This window comes from Phalacrocorax carbo, chromosome 1 (genome assembly GCF_963921805.1).
Source record: "Phalacrocorax carbo chromosome 1, bPhaCar2.1, whole genome shotgun sequence".
Taxonomy (NCBI): Eukaryota; Metazoa; Chordata; class Aves; order Suliformes; family Phalacrocoracidae; genus Phalacrocorax; species Phalacrocorax carbo.
Genome location: NC_087513.1, coordinates 62,827,616 through 62,846,949, shown reverse-complemented (window position 1 = coordinate 62,846,949; position 19,334 = coordinate 62,827,616). Strand labels below are relative to the sequence as shown.

Sequence of the window (19,334 nt, the reverse complement as noted above, 5' to 3'; positions counted from 1 at the left end):
TTCATAGCAGTATTCTTGGTACAGAACTTCATGGGGCAGTGCTTTAAACTACTGTGTTTGACCAACTGCTGAAGCTGTTCCTAGGCCACAACTTCTTAGTGAGAATGTTCCTTATAGACTGTGACTTGCTTTTTAATCATCATATTTTCTGAAGACTTTTAAAATGCATGTAACAGTCTGACATACCAGCTGTCACCAGAAACCGTGTCCCCCACTGACACCCGCGTGTGGTATGTTGGCACTCATGTCACACGGAAAGGGAGTGTTGACAGGTCCTCTTGCTAGTCACCTCAGAAAGGGAGGAAAGAAGCCAGGGTTCAGCAAAGGAGAACTAGCAATTGCAGGACAACACCAGGAATGGCAGAAGCAGAACAGTCTGAGCAAGGAGTTACTGGACTGGCCTGGGGCTTTTGCAAGCCCCAGAGGAAATGTATGCAGCAAAAGAGAAATTTTCTCCAGCATCATCCATGTTTAGCTTGGTGTTTGGGACTAATTCAAACCTCTCTCGTCGTGGGACAACAGTGCAATGCCATTCATGGCCAATCTTTCCGAGTTCCAGAGTCTCGAGTAGCCCTAGTCGCATCTGTGTTAAAACTGAATCATGTTTTCTTTTGACTTAGAAGCCGAAGTTGATTTCCAAGCCGATGCTTGACAGCATCCTTTGTCTTCGTGGTGACAGATGGAAGTATGTCCGGAGCCTCCTGACCCCAGTCTTCAGTGATACCAAACTGAAAGAGGTAAGGTGTAGACAGTGCTGCTTTCATAATTAAGAAGACATAATCGTTTTCTTTTGTGCAGGCATCTACTTTATATAGGTCCATATTAAGGATAGGTAAAACCTGCTACTTTGTGCCAGTTTATTTAGGCTTGAAGAGCACGTGCAGTAGAGGGTAAGTACGGTGTGGTCCAGGCTATAGACTGGTGAAAATCAGAATAGCTTATCTGAGGATATGATCCTCTGTCTTTCTCTGTATAAGCCAGTTTGTCCATAAAAGTGTAGCAAACTCAAAAAGGACCCTTACACCTTCCTCCCCCTGCCCTGTTAGGAATAAGCTAAAGTACAGGAAAGGTTATTGCTCCCAGTTGGAACATAGCTTTTCGTGATCTGCAGAGTCAGCAGCTCTCATGTTAACATGGGAACTGCTGTCAGTCTATTTTCATTTCTCCATCTCCTCACCCCCTCCTCCTTTTATTCTTTAATCCTTTCATATAATAAAATAAGTCACTGGAACAGAATGTCATTGCCAGATAAATACCTCTGACTGAAAATAAATGTCTCCGTGCTGACTTGCTGCTAATTTCCTATAAATGTCCCAGCATTTACTTAGTCATGGGAACCCATTAACCGGTAACAAAGTCCTATTCCAGTGACACGATATCTCTTAATTAAATGCAGGTAAATGATTGACTGGTTAAAGTCTTCTTTCAAAGAAAATTAAAAAAACCACAATCACTACAACAGAAAACCACCTCTTCCTTTATGTATTTTATTCTGAGAGGGAACCGTGCCTCACTCCAGTCCCCAGTCCTGGGTTGTAAAATTTTCCACTGGGCAGACGCTTGTGTTGTTTTGACATGCCGCTGTCGAAATCCACAGTAACATCTAAATGTGTCTGGCTCTCCCAGCTCTATAGACAGCGGTCGCTTAGCAACGCTGGCTGTCACCTCCTTATTATGGTAAATTCTAATTGGCCGCCAGCCTGGCGGAGATGCTGATTAATCACGACTGACAATGCCATTGGTTATGCGCCCCGACATTTGCTCTGTCACCAGCTCCATCGTGAATTTTAGTAAGGCGAGGATGTTTAAATATGCAAGCGATTAGTTGCTCATGGTGTTGTGGGGAGAGGAGAGTTTTGCATTTTCCTAGTGCAAATTAATCTGCCTTACTGCAGGTCATCGGCTCTTTGCTGGCGGACTAACAAAAGATAAAGCCATGCTCCCCTCAATTTGTGGAGAGCAACCTCTGCCGGCACTAGATGGACAGGCTTGACAGAGGAGAGTGGTGAGGGTGAGCAGGTGGAGGCCCTGGGCATCGTGCTTTGGGGCTGGGCACACACAGGTTTACAGGGTTTGACCAATTAAACCAGGGTGGGAGGAGAAGTCATGGTGCTCAGTTTGCACTGCTTGCTGGTGGAGCTGCAACGCAGGAGGAGGGTAGTGGTAGGAGCTAAAATGGAAGCTGGCTAGTGCTTGGTAGCTGTCTCACATGCAAAAGTTGAGATCCTTATTTTTAGCCTGATAATCAGCTTTCCCTGTGCTGCCTCTTCCAAACTCTGTGGAAGGGGTGCGTTTGTGCATGGGCTCAGGGTGACCTGGAAATGGTCACTTTCTCCTCCTAGGCTACAGAAAGGAAAACAAGGAGTGGGGAAGCTCTCTCTGAAAGGCCCAAGTTTGTTCTTCTGTCCCATGTCTTCACGAGAAAACCGTCCATCCCTACACAGAGAGATGCTTGCAGTTAGCCCACGTGAGATTAAGAACCTTTTTTGAAAGGATGCACTCCTCAGCCTTGCATTTCGTTTTCTACCCAAATGCATGAACAGTCCTGGTATTTGAAGTTAATGGAACTTAAATCCTTGCCCATGTGCTTCTCTTGCTGTTGCTTAACTTAGAAGCCATACCAATACTTCTCAAAGGAAGTTAGTGCTCGTTAACTATTATCTCAGTTTTTAACTCTCCCATATTTAGTACTCTCTCAGAACCTGTACCACAGCATGAAAATAAAAATAAATGTTCTAGTATTGGCCATACTACAGAGCATTCAGAGATAAGTAGAAGACATCCTGTTTATAATAAACCCTTCCTCTCTACCTCAAAGGCGTTACAAATAATTTTGGTATTAATTTATTGCATAAGAACCTGGATATGTTGTTTTATACATATTTGTAAATATTGCTAGACACATTCCTCATTTCTTCTCCTAAGACATTGATTCCTTTGCCACAGAGATCTGAGCTCTTAAAAAACCCCACACCAAAGTCTTCCTCTCTGTTCACTCTGGATGTCTGCCTTGCCTTAGTTCCCCTATGCGAAGTGATGCTGGAGAGACTGCAGATGTCGTCTTTGGAGAGTGATTCCCCTTGAGCACCACAGCCCCTAGTGCCACTCTGCTCATAGACATGTCTATCTGGATGGTCTGGGAGAACTGGGAGCTATGAGTTTGTGACAGAGCAATAAATGTTAACAACTCCTTGCACTCCCCATAGCAATCATTTTGGATAAAAGATGCACAGAGGGCTGGAGAGTTGAGTGTAGGTTCCTGATATGTCCATTTCAGAGGCACAAGAATCTATTACTAGGCTGAAGGACAGCTTCAGCACTAGAAACAACAGGAAGCTGGTCATCCGTTCTTCAGCCTGGCTGCTGGAGGACAAAACCCAAGACAGAGCTAATGTATGTTGCTAAGTTTTGACCCGTAATGCCCCAAGGAGGCATCTAGGTGCTGTGGCTGGGGGCAGAGGCGTACTTTGCCCTTGTCTCTCCATGGAAGTAGTGTAATGTCACTGAGAAGTTCACTAAGCTTGAGGAATTTCCCCTTAGTTTGGCAAAAATCTCCAACAGCTAGTCACCGAATGAGGAAAAGTTGATCCCAGAAATTTTGAAGTTTGCAAAGTTATGAGCAATTAACTGAAACTAAAGGTTACAGAGCTGTTGGGTGGCCAGTGTAATGATTGCTGTGTGTATGCAGAGAGTAATTTTCCTAACATTTTTCAAGATATTCTGGCATCTTCTCCAGCTTTCTCTGCCTCTGCAATGTCTCTTTAAAAGCCATGTACCATTTCACTGTTGCTTTTATGGATTTCTATACATTGTGTGTTCTTTCTTTTTAATTTTCTTTTTCTAATGAGTATGTAAAGATTAGTAAATCAGTCCACTCCAGCTGAAGGAAGGTTTGGCTCCAGATAACATTAAATTCAAATACTGTAGTGGTGAGCATAACATAAATCAATAGACTTCTAAGTGTAAGATTTAGTAGCATCCCACATAAGATGCCACTGGAGCTGGTAGCAGATCTGATAATAAGCTCTTTCCAGTGAGACCCCTGAATGGACCTTATAGTGCCATTGCTATGGGAAGACTAAGAACAAGAAATGAGAGACAGGAGGCAGGAGACCCAAGAAGCTTCACTTCCAGCTCTGCCATTGACTGCCTGTAGGTAATCTGGTAGAAGCTACTTAAATTCTTTTTGTATGAAATTACTTTAATCTGTTAAAAGGGAATAATACTGACCACTGAAAGTTGATCCAAGATGTAATTCATGAGGAACTGGTGAAGTAATATACCTGGAGGTCCTTAAGTAAAAGATGCATTTCCTGGTGTTCCTGTCATGCTCTCCTCAGCTATTATGTATTGAAACAAGCTAATATGTTAGTGATCTTGCTGTACTGATCTTGATTCCCTATTTAGTATTTCTTATTTTGTTCCTCTTCTTTTTGCTGTGGTGCCTGTGATGATCCTGCAGTTCTGGACCCCTTGTCAGACTTGATAAATGGCTTTGCTCTCTTTCTACAGCCAACACTAGCAGAAAAACCTATTGATTTTTATTTATTCTGATTGTGCTGCAGTAGTCTTGTCATCTCCTATCAGTATGCCAGGAATCCTCTCCTCCATTAACCAACCATTAAAACAAAACAGAACACAAAAAATTAAAGAAGAGAGTACAGCATAATGTAGCATTGTCCTAAATTACTTTGCAGGTTGAGTTTGTGTTGAGGCATTTTCTTTCAAACAAAGGGAGACACAAAGCAGAACTTGTGATAACATGGCAGAACAGTGCAGGGAAATCCTCTAGTGTTGCTCTCAGGCATGTAGATTTTCCAGGTCCCACTAGGATGTAAGACTTGACACTCCAACCATTGAGGCTTCCTTGATTTGTTCTCACTCTGCTTTTGCACATTGGCCAGAAGCATTTTGGAAGGGTCTCTGGAAATTGCTGTTAATTAGCAAAGCGAGTGTGCTCACCTGAGACAAAGCATATCACTAATGTAAAAGCTGATATGTGAAATGTGCATGTCCTTGAGCTACAAGTCAGAGTCCAGTTGAGCTGCTCACTTTGGTAAGTTATGCCTATGAATAGCAGGGCCTCACTGTGAGGTGATGGAAACAAATCCTCTCACAAACATCTTCCTCATGCTCCGTTCTTTTCCTGCTTTTAGTCAGGGACTTGAAATCTAGTACAGAAGCAATTCTTATGTAGGGATGTATCCTTTTTCCTTCTCCTTCCTTTATATTTCATCCCATTTGTGGGACAAGAGGCCCAGCATCACCCCTGCGTACTATATCTGAACAGTAAAGTCTCCAATGTGTCTGTCTACAGTGAATATGATCCAGCCCTCTACTTTATAGTTTGGGTGCTAATAATAATAAGATGAATAATAATAGCGAATACTTAGGACCACATCTAACTAGAGGAACATGACACTGATGCCTTTAAAGAGTGCAAACATCCCCATGCACTCTGCATACGCAGAATCAGAAACTAATTGTTGCTATGTGCCAAATAGCATATTGGCAGGATTTATAGAGCAAAGCTCCTGGCATCATGAAAACCCTAACCCCAAATGCTCTTCTTTGGCAGAAAGAAAGAAATTTGGACTCTGGGCTACTCTTGCTATTAGATAACTGGCAGATCAAATATTTACAGGGACCATATTGTTTAGATTTTTCTTCATCCTGTTACTCTCAGCCAATCTGAACACAGAGCAGCTGGGGTTTGTTTACCCACCAAGAACTGAATCTCAGGCAGGTTATGCAGCTTTTATATTCTGACTGGCAAACGATAATGTATAGGAAGTTAGTGATACCCAAGGTGGTGCAGATCAACATGCCTGTTTCTATGCTGGTTTTCAAAGTTTATGATGCACCTCCGCCAACACTGCTTTATTTTTCTTGACAATTGAATAAAGTTTAAAGTGTTAAGGGACTTGAGAATCTTTCGGTCTGTGGTCTTTGTAGTTAGCAATCCTGGAGTAATTTATGTCCCTCAGGGGAATAAAAATCCAAACCCAAACCCAAGATTCCTGAGTAGATATCCCCCATAGCTTTCATATGCAAATAATTGTCTTGTTGATATGACTCTGTCCTATCATGCTAACAATAAATCAAATCCATGTGCCGTTCTCCCCATTTTCCTGGTTATATTTGCTAATAAAAATATCTTATGGCTAGAAATGAATTGCAATGGTATTTTGAAAGGCTGGTGGAATTTGGAAAGTGCAGAGGTGCTATGAGATGTCCTGGCCAGGCGTGTGTGTGTCTGCCATCTCTGCCAGCTGTTGGAAAGCAATACCAACCAGCTGGGTGGCTGCAGGTCTGGTGATGTGATGAAGAATAAAAGAGAAAATAAGGCAATAAAAGGAAATTCTGAAATGATCACCATCTGTTTAGGAAGCATCATACCTGTTAAAATACAGATTTTCATTTTGTTCTCCTTGACTGGTTCAGTTCATTGGAGGGGCTGGACCCAGAGTTTATAAAGCATTTCACCCTGATTCAATCTGTTGAACAGAAATGTGTTAATTTTGTTGAACCATTTGAGAAGCAGCTCACTGCAGGGGACCTTCTTTAGAAAGCCAAAAGGGGAAGAAAACTGCCACATAACATGGTGTGTACCTCCCAAACACATACCAGCTACTTTTACCAAATATTAATCCAGCTTCAGAATTGTCTTGTGAGACTGTGGCAAAGCCCAAATCAATCCAGCTTTGAACTGAAATAGTGACAACCTGCTCCATCCCATAGAGGTATGGGACCTCGAGAGCAGCTAGACACATTCTTGACTCAGACTTCTGCCTTTGGAAAACATGTTGGACGCTCCTGTGTTGGCCTTTTGACTGCGTATAGTCTTGCCCATGTGTTAGGATGGCAGCGTGCCTGTGCACAGTGTTATGCCAGTTTCACAGAGGTAGAAGTGCCAAGCAAAATGGACTTGGCTGGGCAGGCTTCATAGCTCTCAGAGTGTGCTGAGAGGTTGCAGTAAGTCTTTTTTGGTAACAAGAATGTCAGAAGAGTAGGACAAGTCTGTTCTCATGTTTGTTGACATCCGTACGCTGAAGGAGGTTGTTCAGGAAGGAAAGACAGGTTTCAGTGTGTATGTCTGCTGATGTTTGGTGTAGTTATTGAGGCAAGACTGTGGTATTAAATTGTAGTCTATAAGGATCTTTCGGCAGGCTATATGGCAAAACAGCCATAGCAGATAATGCCTTGAGAATTGTTGCTACGTCCTTCCTCTGTCCCCCTGGTAGGTGTAATCAAGGCAAGTGCCTGATGCCTTTCATGCGCAAAAAGGTAAAGAGAAAGAGAGAGACTTCAGTAAGGTGTTGATGGTTGCCTATGTCATGGTTTCCATGAAGCGCTAAAAAGGAGACTATTGCACTGATAGCTACAGCCAGGCTGTGGGTAAGTGTACCTGACCATCACATGTCAGTGACTGGAAAGAACCATTAGCTGAATAAATTCACGTGAATGCCCATTTAACAGTGTCACCACTCCAGAAAACCTGTTCCTCTAGTAGCAATAACAGCTTGCCCTCAGCAACCTGTAGTAGTATATGTGGTGCTTTTCTAATGTACATGTTAAATCCCTCAAACTGAGGGACAGCAGGATGGAATTACTCTGATGTTAATATCTTTACAGGACTTTAGGACTGTGGAAAATATTACTTCTTCTGCCCTGGAGCGTATGTAGCCTAAATGTAATGTACTGTAAGTGTAGATTGTGATAAATCATCAGTTGGAACAGAGGGTGATTGAAAAGAGAAGGGGATGTCTTTGCTTGATAGGTCTCTGTGTATATAGCCACAGGTGGGCAAGAACCAAAGGTCAGGTAAGTGACAGGGCCTCTTGTGTTTAGGCCCAGAACTGCAGAAGGGCATCCCTGTAATGTGTAGGTCTATTTTTTGCAGATATTCCCAACATTTCATCTTACCTGTGCAAAAGTGCCTGACCACAGCTGCAGAGGATCCTGAGAGCTCCGTCCCATGTACTGGACAAAACTAATTTAGAATAATTGACTTTTTTTTTTTAACATTTAATTTTTTTTCACAATACAATGTGTTCCTTTCTAGATGACACCACTAATAAACCAGGCCTGCGACGTCCTGCTGTGTAACTTGAAAGTCTATGCAGATTCTGGCAAAGCTTTTGATATCCAGAGGTATGTTCAACATGCCAGAAATTAGTAGCAGATTTTTTTTAAAAAAAAAAAAGTCAATAGCAGCAGTTATTCTAAATATGTGCTTACTGTATGAAAGAATTTTTTTTTCCTCCCTCGCTTTTATAAGTGGAGCTCATAGTTTAATAGAGGATGTGTCTGATAGATGCCTTTTCTTCCTGGGGGCAGCCATTGCATACTTGAAAAGTAATTTTGGAAAAGCATCTAATGTATTTCTAGCTGTTGTTTAATGAAGTTTTAACAGCTGGAAGCAGAAAGGAAAGCTGCATCCAGTCCCTGTCCAGTCTGCTCTCTACAGTCTGCCAATACTGTACAAATATAGGAATTGATCTAGTATCAAATCCCTCTAGTCCATCACCCTCTTGCTCTTTTTATGTGAGGTTTTTTGAGCACTTAATCATTCTTGCCACATTCCTCCTAACCTCCTCTAATGGCACACTAGCCTTTTGTGAAACGATGGGATCAGCAATCCAGATGAGAATGCACCATTGATTTATAAAATGACACTTTAATATTTTCCATACTGTGCTTTCTTCCATTTGTTATGCATTTAATATCCTATTATCTTTTTTGTTGCTCTTTCATCAGAGGTCTTCACTGCACTGTTCAAAACACTGTCTAGCCTCTTCTCTAAGCAGATGCATTTTTTCTAGGACTCCATATGGCACATGAGTAGTTCAAATGCATTCTTTCTAATAGGCAGTATTTTGCATACACTTCGTTTCCTAGGTTGGTCAGTGCCCTCTGAAGTTTTTCATGATTTCCCCCAAACTGGAACAGAGCAAATAATTTTGTTTCATCTAAAGAAATAGATATTAGCCACAAGTCATCCACCTCTTTTCAAGTACGAGTGTGTGTGTGTACACAGAGATGTCTTTATTAAACATCTGAAGAGATGTTATGAAACCTTGAGAATCATTACGCTTAGCCTAGTGCTCTGATGAAAACTGACCTTTTGAGTCCTTCCAGGCTTTTCCCTTTTTTCCATTTGTCCTCTTTCTTTGCCTCATCTTCTAGCTATTGATCCATGATAGGGTTTCACCTCTCAAGAGGTACTTTGGAAAAGACCCTTTAAAAGTATAAATGAATGATGTTGACCACCTCAGAATATGATCTTCCAGTTGTTATATCATACTACCATTTCACCAGGTTTGGCATATATATATATGTGATTCTCATTGCACGTCGGTTTCCCAGAATTGCCTTGGGAGCTATTTTTTTTGGATGTAAATACCCTATCTGCAACCTTCTGTCATCTTGTATGTTAGTTGCTTTTAGCCAATTTGTATTTTGCTAATAACTGGAAATTTAGTTTTTAAGCTTTTTCAGTACCTTGGAGAGGTAGATGATCGAGTGCTTCTGAAATTATTGTGTTATTGCAGTGCATTTCAACTTCTAATAACGCTTTGTGTGTGTGTGTGTGTGTAAGAGTTGAAAACCTGAAGAAGTTACTTAGCTTTGAGTACTGTTGATTGTTATCTTCCAGATCTGTTCTGGTGTCACCAGAATGACAGTGCCTGAAGATCGTAGTTTAGAAATTGTAGGGGAATAGACAGGGATCGGCGACTGGAAGATCACGGGATGTGACGGAAAGATAGACTCCTCCCCATAGGAGTGGCAGGAACAGGAAGCGCAAGAGCTATATAAGCTTGTGACGCAGCTAAATAAACAGACATTTTGTATCCATCATATTGATGTCTGTGCATCACTGTCCCCAGGGTGGGTAGAGCCCTGTGTCCCGGAGATATGCGGCCCAAGATAAGTTCTCCCATAGAAGCGTACAGCAACAAGAAATGCTGCTTCACTATATATATACACACACACATATAAAGGATATACTGGGCCTGAGTCCTGTCCTTCTCTTAATATGTGCTCAATCAGGTTAAAACACCAGAGAATCTGATATTAGCCTTTTGTAAGGGAACACAGAATCGTAGAATCATTCAGGTTGGAAAAGATCTTTAAGATCATCAGATCCAACCGTTAACCTAACACTTCCAAGTCCACCACAAAACCATGTCCCTAAGCACCACATCCAAATATCTTTTAAATAGCTCCAGGGATGGTGACTGAACCACTTTCCTGGGCAGCCCGTTCCAATGCTTGACAACCCTTCCAGTGAAGTAATATTTACTACTATCCAACCTAAACCTCCCCTGGTGCGACTTGATGCCATTTTCTCTTGTCCTGTCGCCTGTTACTTGGGAAAAGAGACCAACACCCAGCTCACTATAACCTCCTTTCAGGTAGTTGTAGAGAGCAATAATGTCTCCCCTCAGCCTCCCTTTCTCCAGGCTAAATGACCCCAGTTCCCTCAGCTGCTCCTCATCAGACTTGTGCTCCAGACACTTCACTGGCTTTGTTGCCCTTCTCTGGACACGCTCCAGCACCCCAATGTCTTTCTTGTACTGAGGGGCCCAAAACTGAACATAGCATTCGAGGTGCAGCCTCACCAGTGCCAAGTACAGGGGGACAATCTCTTCCTTAGTCCTGCTGGCCACACTATTTCTGATACAAGCCAGGATGTTGTTGGCCTTCTTGGCCACCTGGGCACACTGCTGGCTTGTATTCAGCTGGCTGTCAACTAGCAGCCCTGGATCCTTCTCTGCTGGGCAGCTTTCCAGCCATTTGTCCCCATGCCTGTAGCGTTGCATGGGGTTGTTGTGACCGAAGTGCAGGACCCGGCATGTGTTGAACCTCATACAGCTGGCCTCAGCCATTGATCCAGCCTGTCCAGGTCCCTCTGTAAAGCCTTCCTTCCCTCAAGCAGACCAACCCTCCTGCCCAACTTGGTGTCATATGCAAACTTAGTGGGGGTGCACTTGATCCCCTTGTCCACGTCATTGATAAAGATATTAAACAGAACTGGCCCCAGTACTGATCCCAGAATACTTGTGACCAGCCGCCAACTGGATTTAACTCCATTCACCACAACTCTTTGGGCCCTGCCAGCCAGCCAGCCAGTTTTTTATCCAGTGAAGAGTACACCTTTCTAAGCCATTAGCAGCCAGTTTTTCCAGGAGAATACCATGGGAAATGGTGTCAAAGGCTTTACTGAAGTCCAGGTAGACATCCACAGGCTTTCCTTCATCTACTAAGCGGGTCACCTTGTCATAGAAGGAGATCAGGTTAGTCAAGCAGGACCTGCCTTTCCTAAACCTATGCTGCCTGGGCTTGATCACCTGGTTGTCCTGTATGTACTGTGCGATAGCACTCGAGATGATCTGCTCCATAACCTCACCCAGCACTGAGGTCAGACTGACAGGCCTGTAGTTCCCCAGATCCTCCTTCCCACGCTTCTTGTAAATGGGTGTCATGTTTGCTGATCTCCAGTCAACTGGGATCTCCCTGGTTAGCCAGGACTGCTGATAAATGATGGAAAGTGGCTTGGTGAGCTCCCTCAGTATCCTTGGCTGGATTCCATCTGGCACCATAGACTTGTCTGTGTCTAAGTGGTGTAGCAGGTTCCTAACTCTTTCCCCTTGGATTAAGGGGGCTTGATTCTGCTCCCCGTACCTGTCTTCCAGCTCAGGGGGCTGGGCATCCAAAGAAAAACTGGTCTTACTATTAAAGACTGAGGCAAACAAGATATTAAGTACCTCAGCCTTTTCCTCATCCTTTGTCACTATGTTTCTCCCCACATCCAATAAAGGATGGAGATTCTCAGCAGCCTTCCTTTTGTTGCTAATGTATTTATAGAAACATTTTTTTACTGTTTTTTTACAGGAGTAGCCAGATTAAGTTCTAGTTGGGCTTTGGCCCTTCTAATTTTCTCCCTCTATAACCTCACATTATCCTTGTAGTGCTCCTGAGTTGCCTGCCCCTTCTTCCAAAGGTCATAAACTCTCCTTTTTTTCCTAAGTTCTAGCCAAAGCTCTCTGTTCAGCCAAGCTGATCATCTTCTCTACCGGCTCATCTTCTGGCACATGGGGACAGCCTGTTCCTGTGCCTTTAAGATTTCCTTCCTGAAGAATGTTCAGCCTTCCTGGACTCCTTTTCCCTTCAGGGCTGCCTCCCAGGGGACTCTGTCAACCAGGCCCCTAAACAGGCCAAAATCTGCCCTCCGGAAGTCCAAGGTAATAGTTCTGCTGACCCCCTTCCTTCTCCAAGAATCAAAAACTACCATTTCATGATTGCTGTGCCCAAGACGGCCTTCAACTATCACATCACCCACAAGTCCTCCTCTGTCCGCGAACAACAGGTCAAGTGGGGCACCTTCCCTAGTTGGCTCACTCACAAGGTCTGCAGGAAGTTATCTTACACGCACTCCAGGAACCTCCTAGACTATTTTCTTTCTGCTATATTGTATTTCCAGCAGACATCTGGTAACTTGATGTCCCCCATGAGAACAATGGCTAGCGACTGTGAGACTTCCACCAGCTGCATGTAGAATATTTCATCTGTCTCTTCATCCTGGTTGGGTGGTCTATAACAGACTCCCACCATGATATCTGCCTTCTTGGCCTTCCTCTTGATTCTTACCCACAAACACTCAACTCTATCATCACCACCATTAAGCTCTAGACAATCAAAACACTTCCTAAAATAGAGGGCTACCCTACCACCTCTCCCTTCTTGCCTATGCCTTCTGAAGACTTTATAGACATCCACTGCAGCACTCCAGTTGCACGAGTTATCCCATCACATTTCCATGATTGCAGCTATATCAGTTTTCCACCTGCACAATGGCTTCCAGCTCCTCCTGTTTGTTGCTCATGCTGCATGCACTGATGTAGATGCACTCCAGTTGGGCTATTGATCCTGCCACCTTTTGGGGCAAAGAAGCCTTAATTCCAATGTTACCATTCCCAGGCACTTCTGTGGTTTCTAACGCATCCGTAACCCTTGGATCTCCATCCTCTACCTCCACTGAGGCAGCAGACTGAAAGACACCACTAGCCCACTATCCTCCAAACATTGGCATGCCGCCCTCAGGCTTATCTCTAGTGAGCCTGGTTTTATCCCTTTCACCCTTCAAATAGAAAAAAGGCATTGCAGCCTTGACCACAGAGCAGAAGAATGAAATTTCGAGGATATTTTACATTCTCAGTCCATTTATCTCAAAACTAAATATGGCTGTTGGTGGCCAGTAGAAATAAAGGTTCTGAGACAACTGGATAGATGCTTAGATATGTGGGGGGAGACTCAGTAAGTAATGAAGTTTCTAGATCATGGTCTACAGATCATTTGTGGTTCTCAAAGCATCTGCTGCTCCTCTGCAGAGATACAGATTTCACATGGTGTCGGTCCCTTTTGTTTTTGGCCACAATTTTACGTTACAAAGGAGCTATCAAAAAGATGAAGCAAATCCCTAATAGGAAATTTTACTTAGGTACCTCTTGTCACTGAGAGTTTAGACTGGGCTGGTAGTAGATGTGGTTTCTGCAGTTTAAAATGAGAAAGGAATGATCTCTCTTATTAGGATGCATACTAAGAAAATGCTTATTAATTTCTGATCTGTTGCATTTGATTTCTAGGTAATAACAAATAAAATGGTTTATTTTTTATAAACATTTAGTGGAATTATTGAGCTATATGAAAATATGTTCATTTTGTGGATGGAAAGAAGGTGATTGTTATTAAGCACCAGCATTTGTCAGCATGATGGAAACATGTCATGTTGGGAAAGCTCAAATGTAAAAACAAAAAGAAATTCAGAGGCAAAAATTAATGTTATGTGATGTTGTAGAAGCAAGATATTAACGGATATGTAATTTGTAGCTAATGATTTATCATTCTTCAACTCAATGCAGATGTTACAACTGCTTTACCTTGGATGTCGTTGGTAGCGTAGCTTTTGGTACTGAGGTGGATTCTCAGAAGAACCCCAATGACCCCTTTGTTGAGAATTGCAGAACATTCTTTGAAATGTCTTTGTTTAAGCCTCTCCTCATTCTAATCCGTGAGTATAGTCTACATTTGTCGACTTCTTTATGGTAATTTTCTATACGTCATTCTCAAATTGCAAAACATGCTGAAGCAGGAGCAGGAAGATGTATAGTAGACTTTATTACAGAGGTGTTCAGAGTGCAACCTACAGGCCAAATATACGCTCGAGATTTCCACCATATCCTCCACAGCTCTTGTCACCATTAGCGCAACTTCCTCCAGAAACTGAGAGCTGGGAAAGGTAATGCTCCAGGTGGAACTGAATGGGAGGTTTCTGGAACCTATAGTTTCTACGGTATCTCTTTTAATACACTTCTGCATTAAAACAGAGTAACTGCACTTCAGAGCCTGAGAATAAAGTTTTTGTGCATTCGGTTTGCTTGGTAAAAGTTGAAATCCCACCCATAAACAACAGCGGGATAATAACACACTAAAGAAAGAGGTGGAGAAGTATACGCAGATAGTGTAAGTCCTCCAAATTCTTATTTGATTGCAGCAGCAAACTAGTTGGCTAGAAAGGATAAAGACTGTAAGTGCCAGCACAGGCTGTCATTAAGAGAATGCTTTTTAAAATTTTTTTTCCAGGTGAATAGATAGGGAATGCAGGAAGGGGGTATAAAGCCATTTGGTTCTAGGGCATGAAAGCTAAGGCTTCATGGTACTGGTGGCATTGTTAATGCAAGGGTAGTAAGAATTGTAGCTGAGGAAGCCACAGCATAATTGAGGTTGTTGAGGTTTTACTATCTTGCTATCTAGACCTGCTCACAGTAGTGTCAGGTGGCAAAGTTTCCTGTGCCCATCTGATCCTGCTGGCATTACAGATTGCACCTGTACTAGCAGCACATGAACAGTTTCCTTCTGTGTATCCAAAATGTCCTGGGGTTAATGTTTAACCTGATTGCAAAGTGGGATTTGTGACTAATTTCTGAAGGGGCAGAAATGTGCCCCTATATGTCTAAGATGATGTCCTTCATTAAAGAAAGTTTTTGTAGGGTTTGGGGTTGGATTCCTTGGTCAACCTCTTTCTGCTAGTACATTACGTGGTCAGAATTTCCACATTGTAGTGCCCTGTTGGGGTTTTCCGATGACTGATTTGTTTGTCTTAAGCTGTTCGTAAGCTAACAAGGGTTTTACTAAGATGCAAGACTTCACTCAGGTTTCTAGTTCCTGACTATAGAGGCCATGAACTGGAGACCATCCTTGTGATAACACTTCAGGAGGCTGTGGCCTGTTTAGAGAAGCAAAATAAAATAGCAAACCAATATCCTAATATTTGAGAAGTGTAAATGAGAATGAGTACTACACAATTTCATGGATCAGTGTCATAAGCTGCTAGGCTAGTTCAAGGTCCCTCATCTTCTGTATGTAGTTGTTAGAGTAGGCAGAGAAAATAATTCTTCCCTTTGTGGTGGCTCTGTGGCATCAAGAAGCTGAACTGAAATCCTGAAGCATTGTGGAAGCAAGCTTGGAAGGCATCCGTCTGGTAAGGGAGTCCCAGCCAACATGGAATTTCTAAAAGGAAATACTTTACCAGCCCATGGGGGTGGAAGAAAAAGGGGGAAAGGGAGGGAGAAAGGGAAAAATCAGGTTTCGTAAAAGTAACACATCCCACTTGTTGAGTTTTATAATATTAATGAAGGATGGGGACATTATATGCTTTTACAATCTGATTCTGTGTTTTCTTCTTTAAAATCTCTTACAGTTTCCTTCCCATTCATAATGATACCATTGCTCCAGATTTTGCCAAACAAGAAACAAAAGGAACTGAATGGATTTTTCATCCAAACCATAAAAAATGCAATTGTCTTCAGACACCAGCAAGATGCAGCTGAGGTAAGGCCATTTCTGTGATAAATGTTTTTGTCAATGTTTTGCGGAAAAACTGGAAGTGGCATAAGTCTCAGCTGAGAAAGCAAACTCAGTCTGTTTGAACATTCAATGCAATTTAGTAAAGATTTTATTCATTTTTAGCTTTACATACTATCAACCAGGCTTAGTGTTGATGCAGAATTGTTAACACATTACAAGAAAGACTGCTTCTCTTAGTTTTGGTGTTCCAATAAGGATACGGAAAATGTTACATCTGAGATGACTTTCCAAGCCAATTTCTAGGCCGAGAAGGAAGGATTCACCCTGTAGAATTTTTTCTCATCTTGAAGTCAGGGGTTTTGTCTATGCTACTTTTCCTTAACAAGCAAAGAAAGGGGAGCCCCCACTGAGTGTTTCAACCCAGTCATTACCTGGGAGCAGAGCTAGGTTTTATACAGCCCTGTGACAGTTCCTACTGCTTTTGAAAATGGAAAGAACCTGAATGTCTAGTTAAGAGCAGCCACTTGATACTGAGATGGCTGAAAAGTAGTAAATTCTACCTGAAGTATGCAAACTAATGGGTATGCATTATTAGCAAAGTGTTTGTTACCCATGTATTTCTCTTTTATCTGGACATAAGGCAGTTCTGGAGGGTTTTTTTGTTTTGTTTTAATCACTGTTGTTTTATAAAGTATCGGAAGGCAGGTGCATTTTTATGAACATCTCTCTGTTTTTGATATATGAAGCATTTGGAATACAGGCATGTGATTCATTTCTGTGATACAAAAGTTCTTCAGGTCTACCTGTTCTTTTGGACCAATCTTTACTTCTGAATGCACGAAATATCCCTAAAAATAAGTTAACCACTTAATTGTGGATGTGTAGTGAGAAACAAAGAACATTAGTGAGAATTCCATTTTAAAGGTAACTGAGACAAGTTTTGCATATCAGTGGACATGAAACACTCTACAATGTACACATTAAGAAGTTAATACTGAAAAATAAGAGATGTTTCTTACCACTTTGAGATGAAGAGCCGTTTGATGGGGTAATAGCACAGGTAAGAATGGATCCTCCCAACTTTTTCTCACGGCTGTCACCTTTCAGGAAAAAATGAATTTTAATTTACCCTATGTTACATTTAAAAATCAAATTTATTTTCAAAGATATTGCTGCTCTTTGCTCTGTTGCATGTTTTGCTCTTTTTCTTTGACTTTTTCTGCAGTAAAGTCTCACTTCTTTATTAGTTGCACTTTATTGGTACATGCTTCTGGTCTTTCCTCCAGCCTACCTTTATGAGTCTTTTCTCCCACTAGCCTTTAGGTCTTTACTCCGTTCTTCTTTGCATCCAAAAGATTGTAAGCAGCACTGACCAGCCATAAACAATTCATGATTCATAAACATGGTTCCTGGCCCAGGCTCAGTGCTGGAGGAATGTTTTCTAGCAGGGATGGTGTATCTAAGCTGCTTGCAGACACCTCATTTCTAGTGCACAGGTCCAATGTGAGCTTCTAATGGTGTGCTGGTGTGGCTGTATGTATGGAGAGTTTAGAATCAAAGGTTTATGCCAAAGGGGTCTGTGTGAAAAGTCTATTCTGTCTATCAATTATAAAAGCATAAAAGGGACAATGAAACAATCTAATGAGGATTAAAGTAGTTAATGTATTAACTACTATTAATAAAATGTGATGTATTTCTGTGGCAGTAGCACTGAGGGCATTGATCATGGACTAAATCCCTCACTATACTAGAGATAGTCACTCCGTCAAACTGCAGACTCAGATAAAGGACAGCAGGTGCGTATGGTTAGGAGAAAACACAAAGAAAACCAAGATAGTAGTGACAAGAGCAGGTGGTGGCATTCTCCGCATATGCAGCCTGTTTGCAGGTTTCAGTGGTTGATGGAGCAGAAGTTTAAGGCTATATTGGAAGCAGCATTGGGAGATGCTGTAAGAGATAGCACGTGGCAGTAGCTGCCCAGTATCAGGGCAGTGTGGAGGAAAGTACAAGGTCCATGTTTGCCTTAACAGTGTATGCACAAGTCCATGACTGGCTGTGGTCCTGCCTGCTCCTGGACTTTTGCCTAGTTTGTAAAATTGGCACATGGGAACTATTACAAACAGTGGGAGTTAGAGACTTAAGAACAGATTTCTGAGAGTGCATTAAGTCCCCTTTGCGGTTCAGGATCATTAATGCGGCTCTCAAAAGTGACCGGAAAGTTTGGAGCTTCCTTTTTTCCCCCTTTTTGCTCCCTGTCTCCTTACCTGCTCTTAGAATTTTGACTATTTTAGGTTGGTGGCACACAAGTCTTGTTACAAGTGTAGGCAACTTAATAATTTGCCAGGAACATTAAAATGGTATGTGAAACAGATCAAAATGCAGCTGTGTCCAATTTAATGCAGAAATGTAATCTGTAGAGATTAGGTGTCCCAGATAGCCCTGCATTGAAGGAGAATTACATCGTGTGTCCTAGGTCACAAATGATGAAATGTACCCACTGAAGTCAGTTGGAGTTTTGGCACTGAATTTTCATGAGGCCAAGATATAACTGGTAGCTGCTGGTTCTTCTTGCTAATAATGGGAGCTATAAGCAAAGTCTTACAGTCTCCCTGTGCTGCATTAGGCCAATGGGTATTCCTTAGGTTGCCACATTCCTAGACGTTACATTGTGTGCATCTTTTACTCCTCATTGATTTTATCACCATTAAAACTGCTTTTGGTTTTTTTTTCCTTTGGGGGAGGAAAAAAAAAAAGCTTTGGGAGCAAACTATAAAGCAATGAAAAGCTCCACGGAAGTGTTTCAGCTGAAGCTTGTCTTCCTCTCATCTGCAGCTAACGTGAACGAAGAATAAAGAAAGGCCAGAAAACAACGTGACAAGCAAAGTCAGCCTGTTATCATCCCTGTTCTATCAGTAAATGAAACAATAGTTCTGAATGCATAAACATAATTCCATGGGCAGATAGTAATTTTACAGCCAGGTTTAGATCTAATAATACACTTGCAGCTTATATGAGATCTGTGATGTCACTGTCTCTCATCCCATCGGTTAGTGCTGCAGATGTCAGTTTAATTATATATTATCTTTGGTCAGTCAGTTTCAGTCCTGGATACTCCACTCATTTGGCTTATGTACAAAAACACTTAGTGGTCGTACTTTAGAAATTTTAATATATTACAATAATTTCAATCCACGCTTAAATGTAAAATGCTTTTCCCACTATTTACAGAAGAGCAAATTCACCCTGCTCAGCAGAACCAGCACAAATTTAATGCACCACTTAACACCTACTTTGAAGACTCCAGCAGGATTTAAGTGTTCAAATACCTTATCCTGATTATCTGCCCAGGTTTAAATTTTTCCCTTAGGCAAAATGTTTCCAGAAACAGGGCAGATAGACTGTTTGTTTACTTCAATAAATGATACTTTGATAGATTTTAATTTAATAATCTGATATGCAAATCA

General features: G+C 41.9%; 1 protein-coding gene and 1 long non-coding RNA gene across 8 annotated transcripts in view; one reads left to right on the top strand and one right to left on the bottom strand.

Annotated features, from left to right (window-relative positions):
- The window catches only part of TBXAS1 (thromboxane A synthase 1), a 246,993-nt gene that overhangs the window by 140,659 nt on the left and 87,000 nt on the right, over positions 1–19,334 (top strand). For all 7 annotated transcript variants that reach the window (XM_064456647.1, XM_064456593.1, XM_064456602.1 and 4 more), the window contains 4 exons: positions 621–737; positions 8,066–8,154; positions 13,926–14,074; positions 15,764–15,894. In XM_064456647.1, the coding sequence (XP_064312717.1) occupies positions 621–737; positions 8,066–8,154; positions 13,926–14,074; positions 15,764–15,894 (486 nt within the window). The remainder of the gene's footprint in view (positions 1–620; positions 738–8,065; positions 8,155–13,925; positions 14,075–15,763; positions 15,895–19,334) is intronic.
- LOC135314300 (uncharacterized) lies at positions 14,068–17,835 on the bottom strand. Its single transcript, XR_010373772.1, has 3 exons — positions 17,162–17,835; positions 16,890–16,970; positions 14,068–15,586 (listed from the first exon to the last, which is right to left on the bottom strand). It is a non-coding gene; the product is annotated as an uncharacterized LOC135314300 (long non-coding RNA).